The sequence below is a fragment of the Zootoca vivipara genome, chromosome 5 (assembly GCF_963506605.1).
Source record: "Zootoca vivipara chromosome 5, rZooViv1.1, whole genome shotgun sequence".
Lineage (NCBI taxonomy): Eukaryota > Metazoa > Chordata > Lepidosauria > Squamata > Lacertidae > Zootoca > Zootoca vivipara.
The window spans coordinates 44,938,715-44,959,195 of record NC_083280.1 but is presented as its reverse complement, the minus strand read 5'-3'; the positions used below and the strand labels follow the sequence as shown (position 1 = coordinate 44,959,195).

General features: G+C 43.5%; 1 protein-coding gene across 5 annotated transcripts in view; it reads right to left on the bottom strand.

Moving 5' to 3' along the window:
• SFXN2 (sideroflexin 2) overlaps nucleotides 1-20,481 on the bottom strand; it is a 32,325-nt gene that overhangs the window by 11,721 nt on the left and 123 nt on the right. The window contains exons 2-12 of one of the 5 annotated variants that reach the window (XM_035133479.2): nucleotides 17,963-18,085; nucleotides 15,495-15,659; nucleotides 14,857-15,027; nucleotides 14,081-14,179; nucleotides 13,156-13,231; nucleotides 12,691-12,776; nucleotides 8,255-8,315; nucleotides 5,542-5,608; nucleotides 3,768-3,817; nucleotides 2,060-2,109; nucleotides 822-1,710 (exon numbers count right to left, since the gene is read on the bottom strand). In XM_035133479.2, the coding sequence (XP_034989370.2) occupies nucleotides 1,530-1,710; nucleotides 2,060-2,109; nucleotides 3,768-3,817; nucleotides 5,542-5,608; nucleotides 8,255-8,315; nucleotides 12,691-12,776; nucleotides 13,156-13,231; nucleotides 14,081-14,179; nucleotides 14,857-15,027; nucleotides 15,495-15,655 (1,002 nt within the window). In that variant the 5' untranslated portion in view covers nucleotides 15,656-15,659; nucleotides 17,963-18,085 and the 3' untranslated portion in view covers nucleotides 822-1,529. Of the gene's footprint in view, nucleotides 1-821; nucleotides 1,711-2,059; nucleotides 2,110-3,767; nucleotides 3,818-5,541; nucleotides 5,609-8,254; nucleotides 8,316-12,690; nucleotides 12,777-13,155; nucleotides 13,232-14,080; nucleotides 14,180-14,856; nucleotides 15,028-15,494; nucleotides 15,660-17,962; nucleotide 20,481 lie in introns of those variants that run through there. The other 4 variants (XM_035133480.2, XM_035133478.2, XM_035133477.2 and 1 more) reach the window with 4 other exon arrangements.

Here is a 20,481-nt window from a genome sequence, read left to right as displayed (position 1 = left end):
GGCTTGCTTAGGAGAGCCAGTCTGCAGCTGCACTTGCTGCCAGGCTCTTTGTGTCACGTTTCTAGAGCATAGAGGAGAGTCTAGGCAACGTGGATTTCAATCTGGCAGCAAAAACTGCCTTTGCCTTTCTTTTCCCAAAGAGTGAGAACAGAAAAATGGAGGCAGATATTGAAATCAGTATTAAGTGAATCACTTAATACGCTCTCTTGCAAACTCGGCCACATGGTAGATTCCATAATTATGTGGGTGCATCACAAGGCTTGTCTGCAAAACCCATCCTGAGTGAAACTGACACTTAAGTCCCAGTCAAAGACAAAATGGTGAAAGTGAAGTTGTGATTGTAAGGATGGGTTAATAGGACTATAACTGGACTGCTGACTATGGAACTTGCTGGATTGGTGGGGTGGAGCCAGTACTCGGGGGGGGTGTAAGGTTAGTTTGGGAATAATTATAGGTTTAAAAAGTGAATTGATTCTGGAAAAAGGTGAAAATATGGAGGCCTACAGAGGGGTAAAAATTAGGCACGGGAAGAAAAAATGGGAGTTTGATTTCTCAGTGATTGGACAATAGGCGAAAATGATAATAGTTAGTTTAAAAGTGGTACAAGATATAAAGGTGTATGTTATAAAATATGAACTATGAAACTGTTGAAGATGATAAATAAGGGAGGAAAACCGGGGAAGGGGGGAGGGTGGGGAAGCCCACAAAATATGGTTTAACAATTATGAATTTAACAATTATGATGAATTTTTTTTTTTGTCTTTTTTCCTTTTTGTCTTTTTTTTCTTCTCTTTTTTCTCTTTTTCTCTTTTTGTATTTTCTTTTTTTTTTTGGTATGACAATAGATGGTTGGATGGATGAACTCCTGCGTACTGCCCTGGTTCACTGGAGCTCCCTGGTGGCAGGGGGGGGCTTCGGGGGCAGGGGAGGGGGAGGAGGACAGAAACCCAATCATAAAATGGACCACTTCTGACTGTTCACCTGCGTGGGATACTTCTGTGGCAGGGGAGGACCCATGGAGGGGGGTGGGAAGAAGGTGGAAAAGGTGTATATGTATGTACCATCTTTTGTAATTTGTAAAATCAATAAAAATTATGTTTAAAAAAAAAAAAAAGACAAAATGGTGTGGGTGCATTTCTTTAGAAAATGTATGGGAACCAGCGCCATAGTAAATGGTTTCACCTAGTTATGTACAGAGTCCACAGTTTTGCTTGTGTATGGATGTGCAGAGGGACCACCCTGAATTAAAGAGCCACACACATAGTGCCCCCCCCACTCCAAGCTAAGAGGCCAGAGAACCTCTTTAGTTAGTCCAGAATCCTTCTGCTGGCTTCTTTATCAAGAAAATTCAGTGTCACCAATTAGGAAGCCAGTCCTATTGAACTTGTGGGATTTCATTTTAAGAGTAAACATGGCACAGGAGTGAATTGCAATTTTGGCTACACACCAACGTGAATAATTCCTGTGTGGGAAAGATGAGGTAATTATTAAATTATACTATGCCTGCTCAACAAAATGAGGAGTGAATATCAATTAGCTGAAGGCACATGTGGTCGAAGACATGTGGCAATGCTGCCCTCCCAAGCCAGGAAGATACCAGAATTGTATAGGGAAGTCAACAGAGAGAATGTAAGAAAAGAGAGAGAGGGCTGAGACTTGTACCTTCGTTGCGGGAAGAGTGCACAGGCAACCGGGACCATGAACACAAGGCTACAAGGCAAAGGCAGACTGTTAAGAATAAGGTTCAATTTTTTTTCCAAGACAGCAAACCCAGCATTGTTATTCCACCTTCAAAACTGCTAAGACAGAGGCCATACACGTGGAAGAATTTTTCACACAGAAACACTAGTATTGCATCTTGGCTACTCCCCATTGCTTTTCCTCATCTGAAATCACCTGGTCACTAAACAGCTGTTGTGCTTCAGAAGTAACCTGTAAAGTCTCTTGTGGGTATCCAAAGAGCTGTTTTATACCATACCCATTACCCACCAATTCTAGTTTTGCCGTCTGTGTCTTAGGTTAGAACTCATGAAGGCAATATGACACACATAATACTTACAACCCTCCAACAAGTATCGTTTGCAATGGAGCATGGAGAACCTTGATTTTCTGCCAAGAAAGCAACAGATAAGAAAAGTAAGAAACCAAACAGTGGGAACCCGTGGCCTTCCACCTGAAGCTGGGTGCCAACTCCCATCTGCCCCAGCAAGCATGGCCAACGGTCACGGATGATGGGAACAATAGTACAGCAAACATCTAGAGGGCCACATGTTCCCCATCTATGCCCTCTTCTCTGTTGGGAGCTGACAATGCTGAACACATACTATGCAAGTCAGAAAGTGGCTAGGTTTTGCTTTAGTGTAAAATTCAGACAGACAAGCTATAGGATAGAGGCTTGTGGGAAATCAGACATTGTTTAGGTTGAATGGGATAACCATAGACCCAATCTAGCATCCTGCACTGATTAAAGGTTCTCTAGCATCAATCAATCTGACACAGGTTACCCCACTTCACTGTAAAAGTGGGCTGGCAACTCCACCACATTACAGTGGAAACTTGTTCCATTGCCCGGTGGATCTCATGGTGAACAAGCTTTTTCTGCTATTCAACCTAATTCTGTGCTGCTACAACTAGATCCATTTTCTCTTGGCCCTTTCAAGACTTTCATTGCTTCCATATGCCACATCCAAGAGAAGGTTTCACTCAAGAGTATACCCTGGTATCTAAATGAGCACGTTTGTTCTACAGTTTGCTGATCTAAGCACTATTTATACCTACAAATGTGTTTGCAAAAAAATCATAATATTGGTCTTAGAGGAATGTACAGATGGGCTTTCCTGTTTATAGTATGTGTTGAACATGTCCAAGAGATTTTTGAGGTCCAATCGGAAAAGGGAGAGGAGCACTAAATCATCTGCATACATCAATATTGAGAGCTTTCTACTTCTAATTACAGTGGAACCTCGGTGTATGAACACCTCGGTTTACGAATTTTCAGTTTACGAACGCCGCAGACCCATCTGGAACGGATTAATTCACTTTCCATTACTTTCAATGGGAAAGTTCGCTTCAGTTTATGAACACTTCAGTTTATGAACAGACTTCTGGAACCAATTACACCCATGCTTCGGGTTAAGTACGCTTCAGGTTGAGTACTCCGCGGACCCGTCTGGAACAGATTAATCCACTTTCCATTACTTGTACTGGAGAGAGGGAGTTTGCATTGGCTAAATATGGCAACAGATCATTACTATAAAAATTTAAAAGAGTGGAAGCCAGAATGCAACTTGCTTCACTCTTCAAGAAATTTTTTAAGCAGCAGTCATTTAAACCATCTCTGACCCTCCTTTCTGTATTGCTGTATAGCAGAAGTCTGCAGTTAGGGTTGCAACCTGAAATTTCTTCCACAGTGTGTCTCAATTAATAGAGTTGAATGCAGAAGAAAGATCAATAAAGGCAAAATAAAGATTATTCTTTATGTTCTTAGTTTATTTCCTTACAATATGGTTCAGAGTAAAACATTCATCAATGGGGCTGTGTCTTCCTCTGAATCCTGCTTGTTATTCATGAATAATGTTACTTTGCAACCAGTCTGATAATTTTTGAAGGCGATACCATGCCTATAGCTTTGAGAAGTTGGCCTGCAAGCCAATCAGCCAATAGTTTTCCGGATCCATCCTATCCCTCTTTTAAATTGGGGAAATGGGGCTCATTTTCCATACAGAGGGCTGAAAATAGTGTTAAGGTATACTTCTAGAGCTACTTACCTTCATGAAAGGATATTTTTCTAGTCTCTCCATTATGATGGGCAACAAAACTGGAGGAAAAGAGAGCACCAGTTTATTCTAAGAAGAGATGTCAGATGTTAAAGAGCCTTCCCTCCCCTCCTTCTCCGCCACTCCATGTATACATGCTATGTAAACTTCAGCAGCAGAGCTTAAAATGAACCCCTTTGTTTCCCAATGCCCATGGGTATCATTGGTGGCAGAAGTGGTCTTGTGGGTGGAGGGCAAATGAAGGGACTGAGCTTATTTTGTATGTTTTGTATGTTTTGTTTCTTTAAAAATCAATAAAAATTATTATAAAAAAAAGCAGAGCAGCCTGATTTTAAGAAGCTACACAGACACAAAATATCTCTCCCTAGATTCCACCCAGGAAGACTCTTCTTTCTTGATAATGCCCATGTATCCTAGCTCAAGGGAACTAATGGCATGAAAGATGCAAAAAACAAACAAACGGCAGACCCTGCTTTGTAATAGAAATGGGCAATAGCTTCTTCACTGAGCAGCTTTTCACCACATTTGCAGGTGCTCCTATTAACAGCACTTTAAAAGGTTTATAATCAATACACGTCCAAATGCTTATGGCACTGAAGATATTTCAAGTACTCTGCAACAAACCTCTTCTGGTTTCAAGCGCTTTTATGTTGGGAGTCCAGAAGGACTTAGCCACATTAGAATGCCCAAAGAGATAAAGATGGCAAGGTTCCTCTAGTGGCGACTTTTTAGCACGCACCATCTATTAAAGTATGATGAATAAATTTCCATGTACAACTAGTTTTAAAAACTCTTCCTCAGCCTAGACCTGCAGTGCAATAAGCAAACAGCACACAGCCACATGCTCAGAAAGCATTCTCTTGCAGCTTTAAGCATGTAAGATACAGATGAGAGGCACGGGGAAGGGAATTACTCAGATTCCCCGAGGTAGAGACAGGCCTTACTATAGAGACTTCGGGGGGGGGGGTCTTAGCATAATGATTCTCTTTTGCATTAGAGCAGTTTGCTTTGTGAACATCAAAGCAAGAGCCAGGTGAAATACAGTTTCAAAAGCCCACAGTATTACTCACTAGAGCAGTGGTTCTCAATTTCGCCCCTACCCACCCTTGAGGACCAATTGTGAATTGTGGCAGTTCACTTAAATAAACTCCCCCCCCCCAAAAAAAACATTAGCAAAACAATTACCATATTATGAAAATCATTGGCCCCAGAACTGGTAAAATTATAGGGGGAGATTAGTACACTGCACCAATGCAGTGTTATGAAAATAAAACAAAATACAGTACAAGCTCTAGAGCAGGCACCCCCAAACTGCGGCCCTCCAGATGTTTTGGCCTACAACTCCCATGATCCCTAGCTAACAGGACCAGTGGTCAGGGAAGATGGGAATTGTAGTCCAAAACATCTGGAGGGCCGAAGTTTGGGGATGCCTGCTCTAGAGCTTGCCAGTCTGTTCAGTAAATATGGCCCTGATCAGCTGGATCAGAACAAATCAGCTGGGGCGGACAATGAGGGAAGTTGAGTAAAGGGCCGAGGTACAGGTATTCTCAAGTGTTCTACAATCTTCCTGAGTGGAGCTTGCAGACCATAGTTTGGTCTGCTTCTTAGGAGAGATCATCGACTGGAGGTAAAACTTCATGCCTATCCTCCTCCTCCTCCTCCTCCTCCTCAGCTGAAGCTACCTTACATTAATAATCCATGTGTCATCTTTGGTGCCCATCCCATAATCTACTTGCCAAGCTATAGTTCAAAGGCTTTGCCTTACTCATGCCAGGAGCAGCCATGGCGACGCGGGAAACCACCACCTGAGTTATCCCCTTGATCGCAGCTCTCTGAAAGAAAGATTCATGTTGATCTTCAAATGATGACATACACAGAGGACCAATCATCTCAGAATGGCTGGCATCAGGCAAAGAGGGGAAATGCCTGGGCTCCAACACTCAGAATGGCACTTTCATGGCTATTAAATTTTGAGAAAGGATGGGAAATGAAGGACTACAGAGAGAGCACAACCCTCTGACCGAAAATAGGGATACATTAAACATGGCTCCAACAGCAAGAGGATCAGCTACAAATGCTCCAGTGCACCTTGATGTTCCCATGGGACAGGAGTGCAGAACCTGTGGCCCTCCAGATGTTGTTGGACTGTAGCTCCTATCTGCCCCAGCCAGGATGACCATAGGTCAGGGATGACGGAAGATGTAGGCCAGCAACATCCATAGGTTTCCTACTCCTGCTACAGTGGCGGGCCCATCTTCTGCTTTCCCTCTCTCTGTTGGTGCCCTACAGGACTATGTTCTTGCCCCTCTGCTCTTCTTGACATACGGCCTTTGGGTGACATCATCAAATCCCACACTGCTGCCCAAGTCACTTATGTTTCTTTAGGGATCCATCATTGTCATCTCAAGCTCAACACGTGCAACACCAAACTTCTGATCTTTCATTCCAATCCATTCTCTCTTTGTATCCACACCAACAGCAGCACTGTCTGTTCTGTTAAACTGGGAGATAACGATGGGCACTTCTCAGTCTATAGCCAGCTCATGTCACTTCTCCCTTTTACAAGAGAGGTTGGGAAACTGCAGCCCTTGGTGGGAGAGAGAAGGAAGAAGCTCATACGGATGAAGCAAGGGAAACAAGTGACCTGACCCTGCTCCAGCAGCTCGCTGCACAAGAAGGAAGAGAAAAAGGGGTTGGCAGAAAGAGAGGGAAGGAGAGAAGGACTACATTTAGCTAAAATAAATAAATGAAACATGAGGGGATGGCTAGAACAGCAAAAGGACCCAGATGCCCAATCCCAAGAAAGCCCTAAACCACCAGAAGGGCAGTGGTGGGGAGGCATTAGTCTTGATTATAGGACAGTCAGAATCGACTGTCACAGCTTCGGACAATTTGCAGTGGATCAGCAAGTGAGTCCCACCTCCAAACAGCAAGGGAATGTGGCCCTTGGCAGAGAAAAGATGTTCCCCACACCTGATTTACAACACTGCAGGAACACAGCCCTTCCTCTCTGGCATCTCAGCAAAAACTGAACTATGCCCTGGTCATCTCTTGCCTGGGCTTACATTGTCTCACCAGAGTTCCAGCTGAAGAATGCTGTCCGAATGCTGTAACTAACTGAAATCATTGCACATCCTCCCCCTATTGACCCTTGTCTCCATTGTTTTCCCTGTGCCAGATTTCAGACTGCAAGTAGGGGCCTGTTCTCTAAGGATGTTTCTTTTAGAAAGTATTAACTGAAGGTCAACAAGCTTCCTGTTTCGGCAGAGCAAGAGATACAAAAATATGCCGCTTGGGCTTTATTTGTATCAGAACTGGGAATAGCAAAGCGTCCAATGCTACCTACAAAGAATCTGCAACGCATCTGCATTCTGGGTTCTTTCTTTAGACATCTGTGTCATGAAGAATGCATGGTGTGTGCCAATGCAAGCTGAAACATATCTTGTTCCCTGCTAAAGCAATTTTTGAGTACTGCTCCAGCTCTCGGGGTCGGAAGGCAGATTAGAAGCTCAAAGCAAGAACCCTTAAAATCATAAGCAGGCAGTAGTGAAAGCCAGTGACCACCACCCCAACTCCACAAGATAGATCGGTTTGGTTCTCTGGGGATGCCAAAAGTCACTTATTTGAAGCAGCCATCACTTCCCCAAGAATATCACCTGGTGAAAGGTTATTGCCTATGAAAGTTTATTGGACGTGCACACAAATACATCTTTAAGGCAAGGATGCAGAATGGACTAACTACAATTCCCATTATTATACCTGATAAATAGTCATGTTGGTTGGAGCTGATGCAGGTTGGGAGTTCAACAACATCCAGAGAGCTGCAGGTTCCCCCTGCCTACTCAAATTCAGAGGTGGGGATCTGGATCCGGCTGGCAGGTCAGACTGTTCTTCCATCTCTTGCTGGCTGTGATTGACAGGTAGGCAAAGCCCCTTGCAAAAGTGCTATCTTGTGGAGCACTTTGAAAGGGGCACGGCGAGACCCACCCAGCAGCCAGCAGTCGGGTCTTGCAGAGTGCTTGGCAGACACTAATAATTTTGGCTGAGTCAGGTCACTGGCTGCCCCACATCTGATGCCATATATGACAACAGGTGTAGCAGAGGTAGGCATGGCTTGGGTGCAGCGGCCTAAGAAGCAAAATGCAGAGGTCTGGCAGGCCTAATTAGGCCTGGGGCCAAAGGTTCCAGAAGCCCAGCTGTAGGACATAACAGTAGCTTTCATCTTTTCACAACTCCCTGTTGCCCTTTTCTCTCCTCCCCCCTCCCCAAATGCTGATATTGTGCCTGACTCCCAAATCCTCCCTAGGATGGGGAGAACACAAGTCCCCAAAAGGGCAGCGTCTTCTAAAATCCTGAAGTGCCTGCATATCCAGGTCTCTCAATTCCTTTGGCTGTCAGCCACACAGGCAAGACAAATTCCAAATGCTTTGTTCCTCCAAACACTACAATCTCCAAACTCCTGAGATGGGGGTACTTACCCTGGACTTGCCCAGAGGGTTGTCGTTCTCATCAGTCACTGTGATCCCATTTATGAGTTCCCTAAATGCGAACAAAACCACACCGTCTCAGACATTGCGACCGACCATGCTGAACTTTAGAACACCCACAACTTTTGAGACAACCACGCTCAGCATCCAAAGCACGCTACTTCCTTCCCTCTGCACAACAAACACCCCTGCTTTGGTCAGGATATTCAGCCTTCATTCTCATGATCCTCACAGCAAACCACTGAAACAGAGAGCCTTCTAATAATAATAATAATAATAATAATAATAATAATAATTTATTTATACCCTGCCCATCTGGCTGGGCTTCCCCAGCCACTCTGGGCGGCTTCCAACAGAAAAATAAAAGAAAATAATCTATTAAACATTAAAAGCCTCCCTAAACAGGGCTGCCTTCAGATGTCTTTTAAAAATCTGGTAACTGTTTTTCTCTTTGACATCTAATGGGAGGGCGTTCCACAGGGTGGGCACCACCACCAAGAAGGCCCTCTAAAGAACTGCTCAAAGAGAACAGAGGAGATAGAAACTACTCCTATAGCAAGACTCTGCTACATGTGGATCCTCAGAACATTACATTTCACTTTTTTATGTATGTGCAAAAAATGGACACTGGCCATGACTGACTCAGACATTGTCTGAGGCTCTCTGGTTATGTCATGAAATTATGACAATTATATATTGTTAGGCACCAGGCAAAATCATTCCTCTTCTCCCAGGCCATTGGCTAATTAAGCTAAGTAATTTGGCTAATTTAAACATAGGGGGTATTATTTTGTCTGCCATTATTTTACATATTATCCTGTTTTTATATTGTAAACCAGCCTGTGATCCTCGGTTGAAGGGTGGTATATCGATTTAATAAATACATAAAATAAATAAATGAAACATGAGGGGATGGCTAGAACAGCAAAAGGACCCAGATTCCCAATCCCGAGAAAACCCTAAACCGCCATCATCTTAAAATGACATAAGGGCGGTGGTGGGGAAGCATTAGAGTTGGTTATAGGACAGTCAGAATCGACTGGCACAGCTACGGTCAATTTGCAGTAGATCACCAAGTGAGTCCCAGCTCCAAAAAGCAAGAAATCCACTCACCCCTTCGAAATTAAGTTGCTGAAATAAACAAAACTTGAGGCAGAAAGCTGTAACGGGCGTGTTTGTGTATGAAAGGAGTATGAGCTTAGCTCAGGTACCAAAAACAAATTCTTGAGCTGCACACGTACCCAGAGGCACTCTGGTTCATTAGTTCTAGGTGTACACACGTCCCCTAAGCCTCCATTTGTACCACGCTCAAGTTCATGGACCTTGGGGTTCTATATAAAAGATAAGGTAGATCTTGCAACTTGCCTACCCTGCTGGACAAAGAGGGGCAACCAGAAGAGAAAAGAGGGTGAGAGAAAGAGAAAGTGAAAAGGGATAGAGGCCTACCCACATTTGACCTCCCCCCCCCCCAAGCATATCCCGCTCCCCAGATCTACTCCCAAGCAACTGTGGCCCCAAATGGGTTTTTGTGGAGTTACTTGATCCTGCTGCAGGGCATGATCTGAACTCTCTCCCCAATCTTCCTCCCAATCACATGCCTTGTTTTGTGTTGATGTGCTTTCTCGTTTTGCAAACTCAAGGCTCCATTGTTCACTAATGAATTAGGAAAAATCCACTCACAGAACATTGCAGGGTCTCATGGTAATATACCCTAAAAGCTGTTAAATCCCTTGCAGCCTACTGTGCTTCATCAGTATGAGGAGCATCCTATTGCTGAAATGGTGTATCTCACAGAGCCTCTGAAACCAACTTGATGGTGCACTGCTGCCTCCTAGTGGCCCCGTTGAGAAAAAAACCCTGCATTCATATCTCCAAAGAGTCATAGGATTTCTGTAACACAGTGGTACCTCGGGTTAAGAACTTACTGTAATTCGTTCCGGAGGTCTGTTCTTAACCTGAAACTGTTCTTAACCTGAGGTACCACTTTAGCTAATGGGGCCTCCCACTGATGCTGCACCGCCGCCACACAATTTCTGTTCTCATCCTGAAGCAAAGTTCTTAACCTGAGGTACTATTTCTGGGTTAGCGGAGTCTGTAACCTAAAGCGTCTGTAACCGAGGTACCACTGTAAATTGATTTATTCCAAATATTATCCGAATATTTATATGGAAGACAGAACACACTTGGAAAACTAAAGGAAGCATTTGGACTACTGCAACTAGCATCCCCTCCAGCAAATTAAACGCCTGGACAAAGCACTTATCCGCTATGTTCATATTTTTTTTTAAAAAAACCCAGTTGCCTCTATTTGAATGAAGCCTATCACTGCAACATTTATTGGTTTAAGGGCAAAATCTATCAACAAAAGCCACAGGAAACATCTTGCAACTAGTTTCTGGTTCAAAAAGACATTACTGGCTCAAAAAGCATTACTGTGAGCCCATTTCATTTTTGCAGACAGAGGCAGAAGGGAGCTGGGGTATCAGAGTATTCTGGTGACACAGAGAGCCAAGAAGGAGCTGTGTTTGAAATGGATGCCAGGTGGTTGTGGCTGTGAGCAGGAATAGACTACCTCTCTTTGTAGCACACTACACAGCCATTAAAACCCCACCACAACTGCGTAATCAGCAGTAAGCAGAGCAGAATTTTAACATGTTTCTGTAATCTTAAGGTTTGACTTCTGTATGCATTCTACCTGGGGCCTACCACCTGTTTTCATGTCCATCATTGCATTTCTTTATTCTGGGCAGGTCAGTTCTGCATGCCCTCTGCTGTGTATTTCATATGTCTAATTAAGTAACTGGTTTTGACATGCCACTAAGGGTGGGTGCTGAAATCTCATTCACATGGCAATTAGGTTCATTGCGAGCCAAGTTATTTCCCTTTCACCATCACTGGTTGTACATAAAAGTAAAAAGGCAATCATGGGGAAAATTTGATTTATATTTTGTGTAACCAGAGTATAATGATTACCTCATCAAATCCAAAATAAAGAGCAATGAGAATTCAGCCTAGTAGAACTGATTTTTTTTCCATTTGTCTCTGAATCACTGATGCCTCAATTACCCTGCTGACTTAGTCCTTAGGCAATATATTAAAATTGTATCTGACTCTGGTTACTGCTGCTCTCATTTTAACAACTGGTAAATAACATTAATTGATATTGTGTTTTAAACCATTCCAACTGTTTATTTTGTAAGTGAACGAGGAAAACATACTATTGTAGTATACAGGATTGTGGGCTGGGGAAATGTGAGCAGAGAGGTCAAAATGGCAGTAGTACTGGATTTTCCATAGAATAGGTTAGAACCAACCAGCCAAATCCACATAATTAGCTGTCATTTTCCTGCATTTTGCTTTAAGGATGCATCTAGACAGCACTTATGTTGCATTTGTGTCTGGGTACCTAACCTCTGCACATGTTCTATATATGTGTATGCTTCTTCCTCCAGGGACAGTGGCTTGCTGTTGTTTTTTAATAAATGCTGAATTTGTGAAACTGCACCTATATAGAGAATTCATGAATCTAATTAATTTCCACACACATGAAAGAAGCAGGGCAGGGAGCAAGGGACCTTGGGATGCTGCTGCAAAGAAACTGGTTCGTAGGGTCATAACATATACAAGTTCAGCTGAGGCTAAGAGAAGTTATACAATATTAGCAAAATGTACAGGAAGTAAGTGGGATGATGCAAGTTTACTGTCCGGGGAGACAGGAAAGCATTGCAACAGTGGAAGAGCAACAGTGGAAGACCACTGTCCATACCTATCATGCAAAAGCTTATAGCTCTTCAATGAGTACAAACTTGTATCTGAAGGTTAAACACATACACACACAAAACACACACACACACACACACACGGAAATTTAGTGCAAATGGTGAAAAACAGTAGGATGTTGAAAGAACAACAAGGACATATCACCCACATCTTAGGACATACTCCATGACACACTATATGAAATCACTTTGGTTTTCTTCAACAAAAATGGTCCCACCCATCATGTTTTTGACTCAGCACTCAATGCGTCTGTGTTTAGATACCTAATGCCCAGCATTTTAAGACTAGTAGTTGAAATGGAGGCCCATTCAGCTCCAGAGAAGTAAATACACTTTGGGAAGGAAATGGAGCTTCCTTTCTGGTTTGTTTACCCTGCTGCCTCTTCTGCTATCAGCAGTGACTTTGGAAAGCAGCTGTATGAGCGAGCAAGTGAGTTATTATTAGATACTGGAGGAGCGGGGAGAACTCAAGTGTCCTTATTCCCAGGCAAATACCTTTACTGTTAGGTAAAGCAGAATTCCTCCTTTGGGGCAAAGGCCTGGGTTGTGGGTGGCAAGCAGAGCACAGCATCATTACATTACATTACAGCTCACCCCTTCACCCCTCCCCACCTTAAAAGGCCACTTGAGCTCTACCTAGAGACTTACTGCTGCCTCATCAAGGGGATGTTGACGCAGTTGGCAGCAGCTACCGCTGCAAAGGGGACCCAGCGTGCCACAAGGGATGGCGCTCTCTGCAATGAAACAGTTAGGAGTGCAATTAGGAGGAGGACCAGATCTTCAGAACTCTGTGTGTGTTTTCAGGAAGGACACAATGCCTATTGCTGCGGAGACCATAGGCCCTGTATGCCCAACACCAAGAGTTATTCCACTGCCCCAAAATTCTTATAATGAATACACATCTGCTTACAATCTCACAGCCAAAATAAGCTGCGTCCAGGATGGTGTGCCTTCCCATTATCTCATTGTACAATTCCCAAGGCTGATGCATAAGAAGCAGACAATCACACTTCCACAGCTCCAAAGGCACTGGAGGAAGATGCCAGATTGCCTCCCGCCTGCAGTCTTGCTGCCCCTTTGTGGTTAGAAAAACTAAGCATTTCCCTACGGTACCTTGGTGTAAAGGTTGAGTCCTACGGCAGTTGCCAAGGCAGTGCTGGTAGCAGTGAAATAAGCAACTCCAATTTGCCTGGAATCAACCAAAGGTTAAACAGGTTAGGTCCACAGATAGTCCATCTCAGTTCATGAATTGTGCAACAGAGAGACTCCTCCACACCACCAGTGTGGTCTTACTGTGGCAGGCTTATTCGCTATCTGCCATCCCTACACTGTGGCTCTCCAATAGACACAAGACATCAAGAATCTTTCCAACTCTAGCTCCGTGATCCAATGAGAGGGGAAACAGAACCACCACGAAGTCTATTGCTGTAGACAGAGCATCAAGTTGCCTAACAACAGCCTCTTCCCCACTTCAGCCTGGTAAAAATCTACCATCCTACAGTCTGAAGTTAAGCCATCCGTGTGAATAAGCTAAGAATATCACACACAGGGGCAATCTATCTGGATTCTGCCACTCCAAAAGTACCACCATGCTCTGTTCACTGGAGCCCGTTTCAGAAGTGCCAAGTACCCTATCAACTTGATAGGGTTACTATGATAAATGGATGCACAGCAATTTGCTTGCATTGTCCGATTTCCCCAGAGGGCGCTTCCTGCCAATATAGTCAACCTATTCAAGCTGATAGAGCAAATCCTAGCTTTAGCCAGACAACAAGCCTGACATGCTAAAAGACTGAGTGGAATTCAGTGTTGCTCACTTCCAGTTGTTCCACCTGCTCTCCAGATGGAATCATCCCCTTCCTCCCCTGCATGCTATTCTGGAGATTCTCCTGTCCACTTCCCAGAGCCAATTTCCGGGGTTGCACATGGGAAGAGAGAGGGGGGAAGCACCACTGTGTAAGTGGAAGGCCTTCTGTTGATGGAGTTGGTTAGGTGAATCCTGCCTCGTGCCATCAGGTAACCCTAAACAGGTACTCACTTGAGGGAGATGGGGCTGGCAGCATTCCGGTTGGTGTAGTTCACAATGGCATTGAAAGACTGATTCACCCACTGCCAGAAAACTACAGCTGGAACTGTCCTGTAGGGAAGGGAGTGAGAGAGAAAAGATCCGGAAGCCAGAAAAGGATTGTGCATCCATTTAAATAACCAGAAGTCACACCACTGTTACCATTTTTCTGGCCCAAGGTGTTCACCTTTATCAGACTTGGCCTTTAGTTGCATGCAACGCTAAGCCAAAGCAGGACTTACAGTGAACAAGCAAACGCGCAAGCTCCTGGTTGTTCAGTTGAGCTAAACCATGGTTTGGGGCTTAGTGTTTTAAAAGCAATGGCTGCACACAGATAGGACTTTGGGAGAGCACTGTCTGTCTGCTCAGCCCATGCATAGACTCTGCCTGTGTTCAAACCCTCTCGGAAGTCTCCTTTACAGTTTAATCCTACCCGCATCTACTCACATGCAAGTGGGATTAAGATTGCAGCCTTAGTTACAATTACTGTCGGCCACTAATTTCTGCAATAAAATAGCAGGTGCACAGTGCTAAGGATTAATTGCCTGAAAAACATTTCATTGTTAATGTAGCACCTGACAGCAACTCTTGAAGACAGATCTACAACAGGAATAAAAATGGGAGAAAGTAGCCCAGGCATGATAAGGAACAGATTTCAAAATTCAGTTGAGATCACCAGTGCTTGAAAGGAATAAACACCCAGTATTCCATGTCTCACAAAAGCAACTTCCTGAAACAACACTTCATACCTGTAAAACTGCAGCATGCAGCCTGTGATAGCCATTCCCCCGGGGACTTGAAATGACATCCTCCCTATCAAATTCATCTTCTCACCAGAGTCAGGGTGGAAAGCGGAGTCATAAAGCTTCTTGGCATAGAACAGCTGCTCTTGGTTGGTTCCTGGAGGCACAATGCCTGCCCTGCAGGCATGAGAAAGAAGTAACTATTCCAGCACCATTTTTCTAATACCTCTAGCCTCCAAGCTGAATAGCAGCACCCTCCCTCTGCTACAAAGTTAAGCACTGAGAATCTGGGAGAAACTCTCACAGAGCGCGCAGACACACAAACACACACACACTCACGTATTCTTAACAGTGTCTAAATCCCTACATATCCTTTGTGGTATTTTCTCAACACCAGGTCCAGGATATAGAAATTCTGTTAAAGAGTGTTGCCCCTCTCATCAGATCGAGGTTTGAAAATGTATCCAGGTATTCACATTTTCTGTAATAGACTCTAGAGTAACAAGGACACTGTGCCTTACCCACCAATTTTGTGAATAAACCTGAATACGATCTATGCTTGGATCATGCAAGTGCCAAATGCGTTTTTTTTTTAAAAAAAAGACAACAACAAACAACAGGCCATGGTTAGTTGCCCAGCCTACCTGCAGCTCTCCACCAATGCCTTTGCTGAATCCAGTTCATGTTCTGACACCAGCAGCGTCCTAGGGTCCGTGATGTTGAAAAAGTGCTTCACACGGCCCATAAAAGTGTTCTGGTCCCAGCGAGGGATGTCAACGTTAAATGTGGCGACACTGGCTGCCATTTTACTGCAGAGTAGAAAAGGAACCCACAGGTCAGTGCATGAGCTCCATGGTTTACCCAAATAAAACCAAGCATTACGGTTGGCACGTGTGTTCACCTGGAGGTGGCGACTGCCCTTTTAAAAGCTACAAAGGTTTGAGAAAGGATGCATCTGTGTTAACTCTTGCCCTGATGGTCTAGCTGTCCTGCCCATTCTCCTATGTGAAATAGAGGAAGCCCCGCCACCACTGCAAGACACTGGTAGGAAATGCAACTGCTGAATACTTTCCTTTTAAATAAACGGGTGCTATTGCCATAGGAAGGGCAATAATGCACCCCATCAGCACAACCATATCCACTTCCACAAAAGAACTCTCCTGTGGGCTCCTCAAATCTGCTCCAGAGGACTGAGGGAACCCCTAGAACAGATTGAGGGGGCACAGTGCTTAAATGGTGTGTGCCAGGCAACCAGAGTTCATCCACCTATGGCTCTTTTGCCACAAACACACAGAGGTCCAGGAAGGATAAAGATGTGTGGAATGAGTGGCACATGCCTGGTACATAAGTGACAGCCATGATGGCAAGGCGGAATTGTGGTGACTGATATCAGTTTTTGGTGTAAAACTTGGTGGTCTCGACAAGTTTTACAAATTAGAAACCTATAAATTGGTGGGGTGGGGTGTGTGTGTGTTATACAGAGTATTCAAGGTGTGCCTGAAAAATGAAACTATTAGATTCAAAGGAATGCAACTAAGAAAAGAGGCTGGGAAATTCTGTGAAAATCCCACTCTCCAAAGAACAAGTTATTTATTTGTTCATGCTATGAACTTTGGCATGAACTGGATCACACTGTGAATTTTCAGCCACAGAAATACACAGAGGGGAGGGAGGACTTTATTACCTTGTTGTTCACATTTTGTACACTCAGCACGCATGGAATCTGCAGCACAATCTTTGCTAAGGCAATTGCTATACATTCCAAAGAAATTCTATGCATACTCTGTTAAAATATTAAACAGCAGCCCTCCTTAGTACCATTGAAAGGTTAGGACTAACCATAACCAAGAGAAATTTCTTATGCAAACAGCCCCTGGCCAGCATCCTGACCAGGTATAAGGCATTACCAACTATCTGGAAGTCTTGGGAGCAACTACAGTTCCCATTTCAAATACTGTATTGTGTTCTGACTAAAGAAATCATTGGGGTTGAAGCAGATCAAGAGGAGTTTAAAATCAACTTATGTGCCAGTTATAGCTCTATTTGTGTATATCCTTTGAATTCTTTTGGAAAGTTTTTGACTCTGGTTAAGGAATTCAGCAAAATCTGTATATATAATATCCAAATCGAAATGGATGGGATTTTAACATAGTATGAAGAAAAATAACTAATACTAAACAACATATAATTTCTTGGAGAATTCCCCAAGTTAATTATTTAGGGATCAGAGTCACAATATATGTATTGAAAAATTAAATGAACATAGTAAAAAAAAGAATTACTGCAAGAAATGGAGATTTAACAAGGCAGGCAAGATTTAAAATATCTTGTGCTGTACAGGAAAAATATCAACCTCTCTGAGAGTCACATCTAACAGGGTGATAGGTAGTGTGGAGAATAAAAGATATCCAAGATTTATAAAATTTCATTGACAGTCAAGATGTGTAGAATATTTTAAGTCAAGATACCTTGCTCAGCAAGAGTATAGCTTACCCTTGTGGCTACAGAATAATTAGATCTCCAAAGGCATGACTAAGACAAAACAGAATTAAGTGTGTATAGGCACAAACTGTCCTTGACCTCTGGATAAATATTCAACTCTTTCTGTTAATAGGCAGCAGTCTCTGTCAATTAGGCAATTGTAATCTAACTAGTGGCTGGAATAAACAGGAGGATATCGGTATAGTTAAATGGATTTATGCTGGGACTGTAAATGGGAGATTTGGGGGAAATGAGGCTAGACTCAAAAGGAAAAACACACAAGTGCTGATTATCTTTTAGTTACCAGAAATTGAAAGAGACACACTATTAAGGGAGAGAATCCCTAGAAAAGGTAGAGATGGCTTCTACTGCAGTCAAAACTCTGGTTGTTTCAGATTCTGAACCCTAATTTTGTCTAAAGGAGAGGATTAGAAAATGATATCAACTGGATCATCAACTCCAGTATTTATATGCGAGTACTACCTCAGCAAACTATACCTTTCTCCAGGTGTCAGATTCTCCCCATCTATAAGAAAGAGACAACTGCACACACCAGTCACATGCTAGTCTCACACTTTTCAGAGAAATTATCGGTCTAGTTTTCCTCACTGGAAGGTTTTGCGTCACCAACCTTTTAGAATTCTTTGAGGTAGTCAATGAAGATGTAAGCAAGGCTGAAATGGTAGACAGTATATTCTTGGGCTGAACTTCTAGGAATACTTGGCAATCATGGGCAATTGTTTATAGAGCAGTACTGTAATTGGATTAAAAACACACACAAAAAGATACAGTTTTCACAGCTGAAGCAAATAAACACTACTTTTCACTTAGCTCATATTTCTCTCAACTTCATGTCTCCAACATGAAGTTTCCTGCTTTTCAGACACTGCTTACTTTGTCCCTGTTCCTTGAACTGCCTTAGTAAGGTCCCTCTCCTTCCCTTTATAGCATACAGCCCCTGCCCAAATCTTAAGTCACGTTCAAAATAACCCCCCTGGTTAAGCCCTTTCCAGTTCTGCCATTCCTCACCACATCATCTTCAGGTCCCTCTCTCCAAGTGTACTTTATAGGTGGGGAAGAGCTTCCCAAAGTTTTCATGTTGGTTTCACACTTTTTAGACATACATCATTTCGCAACACAGTAATTCAGTTTTACTAGCAAACTGGGGGTTAAACTAACCCCTTTCCAGCCCTAGAAGCAGCGTGGGGAGTGTTCACAGGACATACCTACTCACTGCAGCCAACACATTAATGTGTAGCGACACACAGTTTGGGAAGCACTGGGGTAGGGGGCTGTTTCCCTACATCACAGACATCTTGCCATTCTTTAGCCATCCCCTGTGTGGCATTAAAACCCAGTCAAAATGATAGCCTTCTGTTCCTTCATAGAAGTTGGACTGCAAACCATTTAGTTTCCTGAGCAGCTGAACACTATTGTCATTTGAATGAAGACAAAGTGAGAGATTGGGTTGAGTCCTGTAATTGGGGTGCCACCACTGAGAAGGTCCTGTTTTGTACAGCGATTTCCTGGACAATACTCATTAAGGGTACCATAAACAGGGTCTCCCCGGGCCCTGCAGATCTCAAAACTTAGTTTGGCTGATACTATGGAAAGTGTTAATTCAAATATTTGGGTTTTAAGCCATTCAGGGGTTTATACATGAGTACCAGCACTTTGAATTGGGCCTAGTAACTCACTGACAGCCAGTGTACTGTTTTCAGGATTGGTACAATAGGATCCCAACTTGCTGCTCTGGATAGCAAATAGCAGCCACATTCTGCACTAGCTGCAGGCTCTGGACTCTGCCCAGGGGAGAGTCCAATTAGGAGTACAGAGCACAGTCCAATTAGGAGGTTAACAGAGCGTGGATTACTGTAGCAAGGTTACCCTGGTCCAAGAATGGCTGTAGACAATGAACCAAGCATAACTGAGTATACATACTCATTACTTCAGGTGCCATGTGAGCCTTGCTTGACATTCACAAACACCAGCAGGTAGAAGGGTCAACTATCATGATAGTCCAATACTGAAAAACGGGGGGGGGGGAGGCTGAAGAATTGCAGATAGTAAATATTTTGTGTCCTCTACTCCTCTGATAACCTCCACCTCCACCACAAACCCTGATAACAGTGGCACTCTAACTCCTCCTTATGCACACTACCCAGGCAATATCCCTCCAATCAACCAATCATTGCTCTACCACACACACAATCCTTTTGATATCAACCACCCTGGCGATTGAAAGTGTGACAGGTAAAGGGCAGAGAAACTGACAAAGTACTGTACAAAAAGTTGCTGTAAATACTTAAGGTGCATGAAGAGGCAACCCAGTTGTTACATGATGCAGAACTGCTAAATTTCTACATAATCAACAGGGCCACAGATGGTTAAAAAACAATTACAACAATCGCATCAGGAGCAGCCAGCTGTTATTCACCACCTTAAAACATCTTGGCAGTGACTTCTCACTCTACTGCTCTGTGGAAATATTGTGTATCAAGTGTAGAACAAGCCTATTAACTAAAACTCTGTTTATCTCTAATTACCAGATGAGAGCACAAACAACAGGGGATACCTATTCCCATTATGCACCACTTGTGGATCACTGTTTGTACACACACTGTACACTTACAGCACACACGTCTCCTGAGAACTGCAGTTTGTGAAGGCTGCTGGGAACTGTAGTTCAGTGAGGCTGTGCGCGTCTGCTTTAACTATATGGTGAGTACGCAGCCCCAAACATTTCCATCCTCTGTTGAATCTGCTCTTCTCTCATGCCACTGAAGTTGGCACGCCAATGCCCAACTTCACTACTGAACTCTTCCACTTCACACCCCGCAAAAATGAGCAACATTCTCACAGTTGCATATGCATACACACACATACACATATATATAACCAACAACAGGTTTTCCTTCTAACAATGCAGAAACCCTCAGTGTCATTAATGCCCTAAGAGCGCAGCACCACACATGCCTCGCGTCTTGCCAAATTTCTCCCCTTCTGCTACATTATTATTAATATTATTACTATTACTATTACATGTTGTCCTTCCCTCCCCGGCGTGTCCTGCATTCCACGGGAAAGCAAGCCAGGCCCCCTCTATGGTTTTCTCTTACTCCTAGTGGCACTTCCCGACTACCACTCACT